Raw genomic sequence first — 12,716 nt, 5'->3', positions numbered from 1 at the left:
TAGCCGGACTTGACAAAATCTGTTAAGGTTTCATTGGTGACATTGGACCTCATCCAGTTGCAAGTGATGGAGGCTTTAGGAGCTTTGGGAGGCATGGTGACTGTTGGAAACCTATGATACAGGGAAAAATATCCGGTTTAATAATGAGCCGGAGGAGACTTACAAGGTTAAGGTTTAAGGTGGCGGCTTATGGAGGGGACTAATGATATATGTCTAAGTACATCGGGTTATCTAAGCCGCTGATGTGCTTGAGGGCAATTCAAATTGTCTACAGCCTTGTTATAAGTGAGCCGGAAAGTTTTACGGCGCATGGCTTCCCGTAAGTCGGAAGGTTCTACGGCGCGTGGTTTCTTTAAGCCGGAAATGTAAACCGCCATGATTCAATGAGGGCAGTTTTTTACTAAGTATGGTGAAAACAGGTTTCACACATTGCGGTAAATATTTTGGATCAAAATGGTCGGGCAAAAGAAAAATTTCTAGACCTAAAAAGCAGACGCAGGGGAGTTCTTGAGCATTGAACAAGGCCTTATGCAATAAAAGGAGGCCTACTTACGTAAGAAATGGGTGCTAACACAGCTACCGCAGTAGTTCTACACAGAGCTAAGATCAAAAGAGGGAAGTAAAAATCAAAACTACCGGGGCTCGTAGGTGACAGCAAGAACACGAAGAACACGGATGAACCGTACGGCAGATCTGTTCTACAGGGCAAGCAGGACTTACAGGGGCTGGAGAGTCGCGGAGGTCGTCGCGTTTCTCTGGTCAGATCAGGGTGATGCAGCGGCCTGAGTTGGTGACGACGAGAAGACCTGCGGCGGCGGCAGCAGCAGAGCTCGGGCAGAGGAGCAGTGGTGCGAGGAAGAAGACGAAGGAGAGAGAAGTGGCTGAAAGCCCGTCGGGCCGGCCTATTTATAAGGGCGAGCTCATAAGTGGGCGCGAGAATCAAGGAGACCACGGCATGATTATCTCCCCACAAAACGCCTCGATTTTCGGGATGGCAGTAAAGATAAGATCCGTTGCGGATCTGGTGGAGTAAAAAACGGACTTAATGGAAGATGATGTCACGGCGGACTATCCGGAGTCCGGAGGATGACGTCACGCCGGGTTATGGCCTTCACACAAATGGTAAGCCGGAGGTTTTCTGTCGAAAAATTGAAGATGGAAGATTGAAGATTGACATTAGCCGGCTCAAATCAATCTGGGGCCTAATGTTGAGGATATAGACCTTAGAGTCACCCGCCAGATGGGGTCGGGTTACTCATATGGTCATTGCCAGAAGCCCGGCGCTAAGCTGAAGACGGTGGGCCAGAGATGGGCTTAAGACCCGGATACGGCTTAAGGCCCGTAGTTGCAATCATTGTTATGGTAGAGCTTGTAGTGTAAGACAAGGATAGTTGAGAGTCCGAGCCGGACACTCTTATGAGTCGGCCGGGACTCTGAGAGCTGCTGGGCGTCAGCCTCCCTATATAAAGGGACGACCCGGCAGCGGTTTAGGAACAAGAAAGATCTCGTCGAGAGCCAGGCATAGCAGTTAAGCTCCCTGGTCATCGAAACCCTAATCAATACCACCTCAAACTGGACGTAGGCTTTTACCTTCACCGTAAGGGGCCGAACCAGTATAAACCCTCGTGTTCCTTGTCCCACTTAACCCCTTCAAGCTTCCTAGTTGCGATGGCTCCACGACTAAGTCCTAGCTCGAGGACATCTGCCGTGACAATTCCACGACACAATTGTTCATGTACACATGGTATTTCACGTGCGGTAAATCCAGAGGACACACGATTTTCTTCGCCTCCTCGAAACTTGTCGGGCACTTGTTCCCCTTGGGAAGACGTTCGTGCCAGAATGACATGTTCTCGTCGAAGCATGCGTCGGTCATTTTGTGTTTTACCTTCATCTCCAGAGCCATGAGCGTTACTTTCAGGCGGGTATCCTCGGGCCTGCATCCTTCATACAATGGAGTAACCGCGTCTATCTCCAGTTGATCCAGCTTGGCTTTCTCTCGGGCGGCAGCTCTTGCGTTATCCGTCTGCTTGAGAAGCAGCTCTTGAATATGAGGGTCCTGCACCCAGCCCATTGATGGTCCATCGTCGTCTGCTCCGGCATGTTCATCTTCATGATCATGCCCTTCGTCTTGATCTTCCTCATCATCATGTCCGGCATCTTCTACATGATGACTGTGTACTGCATCACCGTCGTGATCATGTCCTGGAGATTCTTCGTCTTCTCGCCCGCCCTCGCCGCGGTGGTTGTCTTACTGCCCTTCCTCATTTCTCGCCCGGCCCCCATGGACGACTTCATAGTCATCTTCATCACCTTGCCACCGATAGCCATCCATGAAACCACGCAAGAGCAGGTGGTCCCGCACCTGCCCGGAATCCGGGTCTGCAATAAGGCTCTTCAGCTTGCATCTTCGACACGGACATCTTATCTCCGTCTCGTTCTTTTGAAGCATCTCGGCCTTCCGGAGCTCAAACACCTATTAACGATGCCTTCGGTCATCGTGCGGACCATGGTCGCCTGCGGGGTAGAGCAAAACGATATTTTAGAACCAAGAAAAAATTTGGCATGACTTTGCCTAAAAATAGGACCAAAAAGAATGCATAGTGCCAAATTCTCGCCGAAACGGAAATGGACCAACATTCCGGCAAAATATTGGCAACTATCGCATTTCAAATACCGGTACCTGCAAACACAAACATATATGCAACACCACAAACATACGTAGATCTAGCTAGGCCATAAAAAGTGCATGTGCACGTTGTTGGAGGGAGAAAAAAGTAGATCTACAACATAAAGAAAGCTTTCCCCTTACTTACCTATCAAAAAAAGGTAATTTAACCACTTAATTTGGGTGAATCTATGGTGCAAATGAGGTGAGGAGGAGGAGGCAGCCGAGACAAGCTTGGAGGAGGAGGTGGAGAGAATGAAGTGGGAAAAGTGAGTGTGGTAGGTGGCTGTCCAAAATATCTAGCTTGTCTCAGGTTACTAATGGTGCACCACCTAAAAATGCGCCATTAGTAACCCTGGTTACTAATGGCGCACCAGTTAGGGATGCGCCATTACTAGTTTTGCAAAAAAAAAATTTGTTAGTAGTGGCGCACCGTGGTTGTGGTGCGCCATTACTAGTTTGAACTAGTAATGGCGCACTTCACACAGGTGCGCCATTACTAGTTTTGAAAAAAAAATGTTAGTAGTGGTGCACAGAGAGTGTGGTGCGCCAAAATAAAATTTGCTAGTAATGGCGCACCGTGTGTCTGGTGCGCCATTAGTGTCATTACTAATGGCGCACCTGTATCTGGTGCGCCACTGCTATATAGCAGTGGCGCACCACATACATGATGCGCCATTAATGTCCATATTGGCTATAGCCATTTTTCTAGTAGTGATTCGTCAACTGTACGACACGTTAAAAGGTTGTTCTTGAAGAAACATGATCGTAACCAATGAGTACATAAGAAAACGGAGCCTTCGTCCAAAAGTGTACCTTTTTTGCACCAAATATATTGTTGTGAGTGTTCATATCTTCGAAGCCATCAATTTGTAAGGACACAGGATGATCTCTTTCCTCTCCCAGACTGAATTCATGCCTAAAGGCGAATGTTGTTTATGAATGAACAGGAAGACAAGAACAAACAGGAACCAACAACAGTACAATGGCAAGATGAATCATTTTTCTCATATGTTTTATAAGTATTTGTTAGTTCCTGTTTTCCACCGTTAAGGGAAAAGGGGCGCCACGGAACTGCTATACGACAACACACTAACAGGTATATCCGCATTATATACGAATGCATTATACAGAAAAGGAAAAAGGCGAACTCTGTCTATACATCACCGAATACGTGAATCTTGACGCAGATCAATGGCACAGGATCCGCGTGCCGCCGGACCTGCGTGCCCTAAATCCTCTCGCTTGTTGCGTCCATACGTTGCTTGTTGGCATAGAGGAGGGGGGCAGAATGAAAAAAAATTCACAAACTACTAATACATAGTACATCAGACCCCCCAGATGCCCAGATATATAGTACGAACTGATGAACTCACCGGTATCAGGAACCGAGACTCGGCATCAGTTAAAGTAGTGAATTGGTACGCACAAACAGGGGAAAAAATGGAAGCCACACGTTCCCAGGAAAAAAATATGCAGCTGCACAACACATGCACATCGCCAGAGGGAAAAATCAGCAAATTACGCTGAAAATCGACACAATGAACTGGCCATGCTCATTGCTCGCCGTTTCTGTCATCTGCTGTCGAATGCCGTGAGCACCATTAATTCATTGCACAACTAGTATCAGTTATCACATGGTTTCAGTTCGACCAACAAATGATGGCTCGTGTGTGTGTGCGCGCGCGCTCTGAATTTCTTCTTTTTTCTCCTAATGATCTTTCATCCAGGCGAGCAATGGCACAGGTCCTTCGTGGATCAAAAAACGCCACAGGTCTCAAGTTCAGAAAATGGGTTGAACTCTCTCCTCCTGGCTCAAGTACACGCCGATTGCTTGGACAGGAAGAAGCTTGATGACTGACTTGCATCTTGCAGAATGCATGCTTGGCAGAAATCCCAAGAACCGGCCAGAGACCACATCTTCTTGCACTCGAGAACCACCACCAGCTGCTATTCGAAATGTACGAATAGGTCTTTGCTATACTGAAGTTTACCTTCGTATAAGGTACACGTGTACATGTTGCCCCGCAAAGAAAAGATCCAGGTGTAATGTAGGGCTGTAATGCTAATTCAAGTGTTAACAATGTTATCATATCTAAGAAACAGATCTTTACATCCACAAACAGAAGTAGAAGTGCTTACGAAAAAACAACCACAACGGCAAATGGAGCATAAAGAGACATGTAATCTTACATATACTGAACTTAAAAAAGGTAGTAAGCTGGGAACATTTTAGGTTAGTAGAAAAACCTGGAATCCAAACAAAATAAAAAGGGGAAGGTTCTTGGCCTGGACACACATTATAACACCGATTAGCATAATTTACAAGGTGGTTCAGCACATAAAGCAGGGAACGGTCCCACTGGCATACAGAAAAGAAGACGGCATTCACTACACAGAAGATTCTTGAGCTGGAAGTTTTGAGTAGCATGGTACATAGACATGGTATTGAAACCGCTCAAAGTGGTCTCGTATCTCCTTGAGTTCCCCAGTGCTGATGTTGTAAGAAAGAACTTTATTTGTCTCTCTCCAAATCGAGAGCGAGAATCCAGTAATCACAGTTCCAAAACCAGTGGCTGTCACCACCATCACCACCATTGTCATAGTAAACAAAGTCATCCCTTCCAAATGCATCTGTCATACTAATATGACACTTCACATACCAAGTCCCTGGATCATGAGCATATTCATCTAGAGTCCAAATCACGATTGAGTGACCACTCACATCTGGCATCGCGTAGTGCAAGTTCCCTAAAGATTTGCCAAAGCAACCATGGGTAAAAGTACCCACATAAAAAGTGTCAGATGGCTTCTCAATGATCTGATGATAGGGCAGTTTGCCATTACTCATTGACCCCAAGGCTCCAAACACCAAAACGTCTTGTCCAGTAGTCTCCGCATACAACACTCCATCAAGAAATATGTGAGATCTCCAACAAACACTTACATAAGAATCCCATTTATCATCCACAAGCCACATGGACCCATCAGAAGAAAAGATCTCAAGTTTGCTCATCGGACTGTGGTAATGCTGATTAAAGTTGAAGACATAGAAGTGTGGTGACCATGAAGGATCAAATGCCAAAATAGTTGCATCACGACGGCTATCAGTTCCAGCATGAGTGTCAGGAAGTATCCTCCACTCTCGTGTTGCTGGGTTGCACACAACAAAGCGACAAATGCCTGGAGAGGTATAGCTGCTCCTGTACTTACAGAGGACAAGACCATTGCAGCAGTCAAGAAATTCCAAATGCTCATACTGTGGCATGTCAGAAAGAATTCCATCGATTTCTCCATCATCTTGGGACAGGCTAACAAGCGGGATTGCAGACTTATTGTGGCCTTTGTACAAAAGGCCAGTGGTTACTTTTTTGGGCAGCTTCTTGCAGTAGTCTGGATCAGCGGAGAAGGCGGACCAGGCCTTATAGCACATTTGCAGCGGCAGAAAGACTTGTACGTCAGCCGCGAGAGGATATCGACCACTAGATAATGGGAAACGTTTTAAATCAGCCGATTGATTTCACGGGAGAGTAAGTCGCCTCCTCCACTCGACACGTGGCTGCGGGCCTCACGCGCATCTCCTCCTCCAACCCCTCCAGAAACCTCGTATCTTATCCTCTCCCTTGTCTCTATTGTCTCTCTTATTCTCTCCGGCAACGACGCCGCCATCTGCTGTAGCCGCCGCGCCAACTCAAATCATGCTGCAGTGCAGACCGCAAGTCCGCAACTCCACCCCACCCCCGAGCACCTATGCTGCAACCTGCTGTAACCCCTCGGCCACCGCCGCCCATGCCGCGCATATAGATGCCACGAGGCCCGACGGGGCCACGGGGGTTCTGTGACGGCCGCGATTCAGCCAGGGTCGGGATGGAGATTGAAGCATAGGTCAGTTGCACTGCAGTGGAGTTGTGCCGTCGCAGGCATCGCTGGTGTTGCGGGGCTGGGCCACGAGGCTGCAGACGAGGCGCCGGTTGCTGCGCGCTAAGCCGCTAATCAAGCCCGACTGCAAGGGCTCGCCGTCCAGCGGTGCTTCGGGGACGCGCTTGGTGCCGCAGGAGACCTCCGGAGCTTCAAATCGTGTTTGCAAAGCAGCATCCGTGGTGTTGGATGCTGCGACAGGGCGGCGCATGCTCTAACAACAAGACACCATTGACGAGGGTGGGATGTGTGCGGCGGTGCTACGATGGAGTATTGCCGGCTCTACGACGACTCCTGTGGCGACGGCAGCCGAGATAGGGCGGACAATGGAGCTGCAACTCTGGTGATGTTGTGCAGCCGCGGTGTTGCGATGGAGCATCACCGGCTCTCCGACCGCCATGCTGAAAGGTGATGCGGCGTTGTTTGCTAGCGTCGCGCGGTGCTACAGGAGGGTCACCGATCACCGGTGTCGCGATGAAGCATTTGCCAGACAGCTGGAACATCGCCGATGCTGCATGGAGCATCACCGGCACAGCGATGGAGGGTCGTCGGGCTGCCGAGGCATCGTCGGTGCCCTGATGGAGCATCGTCGGCTCTCCGACCGTGGCCATGCTGAAAGGGGATGCGGCGTTGTTTGCGAGCGTCGTGCGGTGCTACAGGAGGGTCACCGAGCTTCAATGAAGCATCACTGGTGTCGTTATGAAGGATTTGTTAGAGAGCCGGAACATCGCCAACGCTGCAATGGAGCATCGTCGGTGCTGCGAAGAAGGGTCGCCGGGCTGCCGGGGCATCGTCGGTGGGTGCCATGATGGAGCATCGCCGACTCTCTGACCGCCGCCATGCTGAAAGGGGATGAGCGCCGTGCGGTGCTACAGGAGGGTCACCGAGCTTCAATGAAGCATGACCGGTGTCGAAATGAAGCATTTGTCAGACAACCGGAACATCGCCGACGCTGCAATGGAGCATCACCGGCGCTGCGATGGAGGGTCGTCAGGCTGTCGGGGTATCGCCGGTGCCGTGATGGAGCATTCGTCGGACCGTCGAAACATCGACGGTGTTGCATGGGAGCATCAACGGTGCTACGATGAAGCATCATCGGACCGTCCAAACATCATCCGTGCCGTGATGGAGCATTGGTCGGACCGTCGAAACATCGATGGCGTTGAATGGAAGCATCACCGGTGCTACGATAAAGCATCGTCGGACCGTCCAAACATCGTCGGTGCTGCAATGGAGCATCGCCGAGCCGTCGGAGCATCACCGACGCTGCAATGGAGCATAGCTGGGTGGCGAAGTATGGCCGGTGCAGCAATGGAGCATCAATGGTGCTTGAAAGGGTGATCGCAGTAGGGGCGTTGCTGCAACACTGGAGCTCATCGGCGCTGCTGCCGTGGACGATGTATGCCAAGCTCGCCGTGTTGCTGTGAGGTGACCGGCGACGTGGCTGCTGCTACGTTCTCTAAGCCGGCTAGCTGCTGCTCGCTAGAGTTATGCACGTGTGGGATGTGGCGTTGCTACGTTCTCTAAGCCGGCTAGCTGCTGCTCGCTGGAGTTATGCACGTGTGGGATGTGGCGTTGGTGCCTGAAGGCTGTGCAAGTTGGGATGGAATTCATGCCGTGGTCCAGACGTCCAGTCATCAGTGAATCCGGCGGCTTGAATCATACTGTATTGGCGCTAATCAACGGCGGGCAAGGCGGCTTATTTCAACCCGGCATCATCCGGATGACGTGTAGTATGCGCCCTAGATCATCGGTTAACCTAGCAGCAGTGACTTCCTTGTGAAGGTCCATGTCTTTATGTCAACTTACTGCCACTGAAAGGAAAAAAGGAAACAAAGACACTTAAAAAGACAAAATAGTTTAGTTACACAAACTTATTTTGCAAAAGAATAAGATGCAGCTTAGTAGTTTTAACAGTTTTAACCTAAACTCATAGGGAACACAGAGAATAAAATTCACTGAAGTTTTTTTAGCAAATTATTTGGACAAGGTACTCATAAGATATTTAATCGTTTCTTATGGGGAAGAAAATAGCACACCTGCAGGCAGGGCTGCGGTCTAGTGATCTGCACTAGGAGAAGGCAGCTGCTACATGGCGGGAGAGGTCTAGCGTGGAGGAGGAAATAAGCTCAGATCTGAAATAAAGAATATGGCAAGGCCTTGAGTACAACCATACATAGGAGCGTAGGAGAATAACGAGGGCCGGGCAGAGGAGGTGCAGAACGGAGGACTCACGGTGCAGCTTATTTCCCGGCGGCGGCAAAGGAGATGGGTCACCGCCGGCGAACGAGATGGGTCGCCGCCTGTGAAGGACCAGAGAAGGGGACGAGGATGAGGTAAGAATTTTTTAGTTTTTTTTGAGTAACGGATGAGGTAAGAGCTGTGTGCGAGAAGGTGTACGAGTAGTTGTGGGCTGCTGGGCTACCTGCCCTGTTTCCTCTGGCTCAAAGGAATATTTTTCCGAAATTCAACTTCAACTTTTCCGAACTTTCAAATTCACGAAATTTAAACTTACAAAAAATAGATGGACTAGTCTACTAATTTATTATGAAAGGGGTTTAAAATTCATGTAAAAATACATATAGAAGTAAATACTTCCTCCATCTCATAATATAAGAGCATTATTTACACTCGTGTAGTGTCAAAAACGCTCTTATATTATGGGACAAAAAAATATAAAACAGAGGGCTTGAGTCACCTGGAAGCTGCTTTAGTGCTTTATAGGTATTGATGTTTTTCTTATTCGAGAGTACGCCTAGGCATACCATAGTTTTATAGAAAGCAGAATTTCAGTTATAAGAAACTACACTCACTACGAACAGCGAGAATAGCACAAACACCACATCTGAACAGGCCAAACACAACACCGCAAAGCAAACTACAACGCAAGAGCCTATCCTAATTGAAACACAACACCGCGTCTCGACTAACGCCGGACACCTCCAAAGACCATCATCTTCCGCAGAGCTTCACTTGTCGACGCACCATCCACTCTGATCGCCTAAGAGGAAGTGGCAAGTGGGTGGCAGGACCCGCTCCGACCCGAGAAAGGCGCCGTCTTGGACACACCAGCGACAGGCGTACATAGCGCCGCCGAGGATCAAGAAAGGACAGCGGCAAGCACCGGAGTAGAACAACGAGGAAGTAGCCGTGTCTCCAAACACAATGCTCCCAACGGAGTAACGACGTCGAGGACGCCGCCATCGTGCCGATCCAACCTAATCGAGGCTTTCGCCCGGAGACAACCACCTACTCCAAGAGAGCGAGGGAGATGACGAACACGCCTCCGCGACACCTCCAAGGAGGGGAATGACAACCACGGTTGCCACCGCCGTCGGCCCAGCGAAAGCCGTGCAAGATTTTCATCCGCGTCTCGCCCATCTCCACACCTCCAAGGACTTGGCAACAACGTCTAGTTAGTCTCGCACCGCCGCCACCGCAAGCACCTTGCTGATGTAGCCGCAGAGCCAAGGACCAACAACCGGTCGCACAGCAAGGGGAACCGCGGCCACACCACCAACACCCAGCCTGGAAGAAGAACCGCAGCCACCCCACTTCTCCAGCAAGGTCCATGACCGCCCACGACGGTCATCGCCCGCTCCAAGGGACGGCCTTGTGACGATCAGGTCCGTCTCACCACTTCATGCCAGTGCCATCGGAGGAGGGCACCGTCGCTCACCATGCTGCCCAGTGGTGGCCAACCGCTCGCTGCTCCCCAGGACTCCATCCTGGCCGAGCGTCCATAGGGCCGCCACCTGCCTGATCATGGGCTCGCGCTCGCGCCTCCAGACAGCGCCACCGCCACCAGGAACGCGCCACACACCGCTGCAAGTCCTCGCCAAACCACCGCCGCTCCACCGGGCCTCCCGCCATGCTCCAGCCGCTGACCTCGCACCCCGCCAGCCCAGATATGGCACAACCTGAACCCCGCCATGACAAGGGCGCCGCACCGCCCGACCTGCGGCCTTCCATGTCGTGTCGTGACCGCCCAGCGAGCTATGCCTCCTCCACTACAAAAAAAGACACATCCGTGACATTTTGGGCCGAACGAATTTTTACCTGTCATGCTTATGACACTTCTATGACGATAATTGTGACAAAACCCAGTATCATCATAGATATGGTGGGCTCCTACTTCTATGACAAAAAATTATGACAGAAAATGGGATTTTCGTCCTGGGCGGGCCGGAGACGCAGCTGCATGACATTCTTTGGGCCGTCCATGACGGAAAAAACCGTGTTAGAAGCGAGGAAAATATCAGGGAGTTCCCAGTTACGGTGGGTGGCCGGGGCCGAGCGATGCACGGAGGTTTGCGTGTTTCTCTCGTACACGTACGCGCGTGTGTGCGAGGCGTTGTGCTCTAACTGAACCCGAGCGAGGCGTTGGGCTCTAACTGAACCAGAGCGATTGCACTAGCTACGTTACTGAACCCCGGTCGATCCCTTGCTGTTAACTGAACCCGAGTGATTCCTTCGCTATTGCTGCTAACTGAAGCTGATCGATGCTACCTCTTGATGAACAGTTCCCGGTTGTACTCAAGTTGAGAAATCAAATGAGAAGAAAGTGAAGAGTAGGCGTTGCTACCTATGTCGTGAGAAAGGTCACATTGCTTCTTCATGCACTAGTGGTAACTTATCCAACCCAATTATTATTGATGATATCTATTCTCTTGGAAAGGATAAGGTTGGCAATGTGTTTGCCAAGTTTGTTGGTGCTCAAAGTGGTGTCAAGAAAAGAACCATTTGGGTTGCCAAGCCTATTGTGACTAACCTCTTAGGACCCAACTTGGTTGGGGACCAACAATCTCAAATTTGATTAATAGGTGTTGTTGGAGGGCATTGGAGACTTGGCTACATTATGAAGAATTAAGGGGACTTCATCATTCTTATTGTCTCAAGCCAAGTCAACTGGGTTATCAAGTGTCTATACTATATCCAATGTGCCTTCTTCCAGTAACTTGTACTTAAATTGTTTACATTGAAAGTTACTTGCCCCTTTGCATGTTTTGGTTTTGTTTCTTGCATGTGTTTGTATATGTTGTGTCTCCAAATTGCTTATCTTGAGTAATCAAGTATGTGTATGTTGGTTTGCACTTCATGTACATGTGTGTCGTTCGTTGAGCCTTTGTGCATCTTGTTTGTTTCTTAGCTGGCTCTTGTGAGAGATTAATGGAATGTCCCATTGTGGGGGAGTGATGTGCCTTGTGCACCTCACAATCCTAAAACATGTGTACATGAGTAATACCATCTAGTATTGATATTACAAGATTATCTAGTCGCTATGTGGTATGTCTTTTCATGAGAAATTAAAATTCTAAATAGTCCATTAATTATCTCTAGTTGGATTCCCTTATTGCCTCTTGTTAAGCTTTTACTAGATTACTGATGGCGCGCGTTGCCGCGCCCGTCCTTTTTTTCGATGGAATGATAGGTATTACCATAGATAGATATTGTTGTAAGTGTGTAAACATAGTCATATTTTGTCAGTATTCAAAGTTGGAAACATTTCCCGTTTTCATCAGTATGCAAAAATGGAGCACGGTATTCATCAATAAAGAAAATGTGAGATTTATTTGGTATGCAAAGTAGAGTGGTACCGGTTATAGACTTGCGGGCCAGGACTAACACAGGTTTCAGTTTTCAGGATTGGAAGATGTATTCGAAGATAAGTGCTCAACTCAGAGCACCACGCAAGGCAAGGTTTCAAGTAGGACTCTTACAAAAACAATAATGCTTAACATAGACTTCCATACCCAGTCTAGAAAACCAACCGTTAACTCTTTGTCATGAAAATCAATATCCTTATTGGGTGTAGAAATTTTCACCATCTCCAAAATAGTTACAATTAGGTGTGCGCCTGACGCATTGTTTTACAGTGTGTTGGGGGAAGGTACACGTGAGTCCTATCCTCTAGTTCTGTTGTGCCAGAGTATTAGACTCCGTCTTGATTTTTTTCCTTGGGTGAATATTGTCAATGGTGAGCCCTTCCTTCTATCCACCTTAGTCCCAATCCATTTGCAGTACATGATGCATTGGTTAGAAATAGATATTGGTGGAGGAAACAAGTACGTACGTTAAAGCACAAGCACAGACCCGCCTGATTCGTCTCCATCATCCAACTTTTGTGCAA

At 49.0% G+C, this 12,716-nt stretch overlaps 1 protein-coding gene across 2 annotated transcripts; it reads right to left on the bottom strand.

Annotated features, from left to right (window-relative positions):
• Positions 1-4,806: 4,806 nt before the first annotated feature.
• Positions 4,807-9,287, bottom strand: LOC123495169 (F-box protein At5g07610-like). 2 transcript variants are annotated; one of them, XM_073507522.1, is made up of 4 exons: positions 8,822-9,287; positions 8,626-8,721; positions 8,328-8,400; positions 4,807-6,150 (listed from the first exon to the last, which is right to left on the bottom strand). In XM_073507522.1, the coding sequence occupies exons 3-4, from the start codon at positions 8,375-8,377 to the stop codon at positions 5,184-5,186; spliced, it is 1,017 nt and encodes a 338-aa protein (XP_073363623.1). In that variant the 5' UTR covers positions 8,378-8,400; positions 8,626-8,721; positions 8,822-9,287; the 3' UTR covers positions 4,807-5,183. The 2 variants fall into 2 exon arrangements, with proteins under 2 accessions (XP_073363623.1, XP_073363627.1); XM_073507526.1 differs by having other exon boundaries at positions 4,807-6,156; positions 8,335-8,400; positions 8,822-9,271.
• Positions 9,288-12,716: the final 3,429 nt, after the last annotated feature.

The sequence above is a fragment of the Aegilops tauschii genome, chromosome 1 (genome assembly GCF_002575655.3).
Source record: "Aegilops tauschii subsp. strangulata cultivar AL8/78 chromosome 1, Aet v6.0, whole genome shotgun sequence".
Taxonomy (NCBI): domain Eukaryota; kingdom Viridiplantae; phylum Streptophyta; class Magnoliopsida; order Poales; family Poaceae; genus Aegilops; species Aegilops tauschii.
The sequence above is the reverse complement of the archived record's forward strand: the minus strand, read 5'-3'. Positions and strand labels throughout refer to the sequence as shown.

Coding starts and splice junctions, on each gene's coding strand:
- LOC123495169 (XM_073507522.1), bottom strand. CDS start 8,377: ATGGACCTTCACAAGGAAGTCACTGCTGCTAGGTTAACCGATGATCTA. Junction 6,151..8,327: donor AGGTTAACCGATGATCTAGG/GCGCATACTACA, acceptor CCCATTATCTAG/TGGTCGATATCCTCTCGCGG.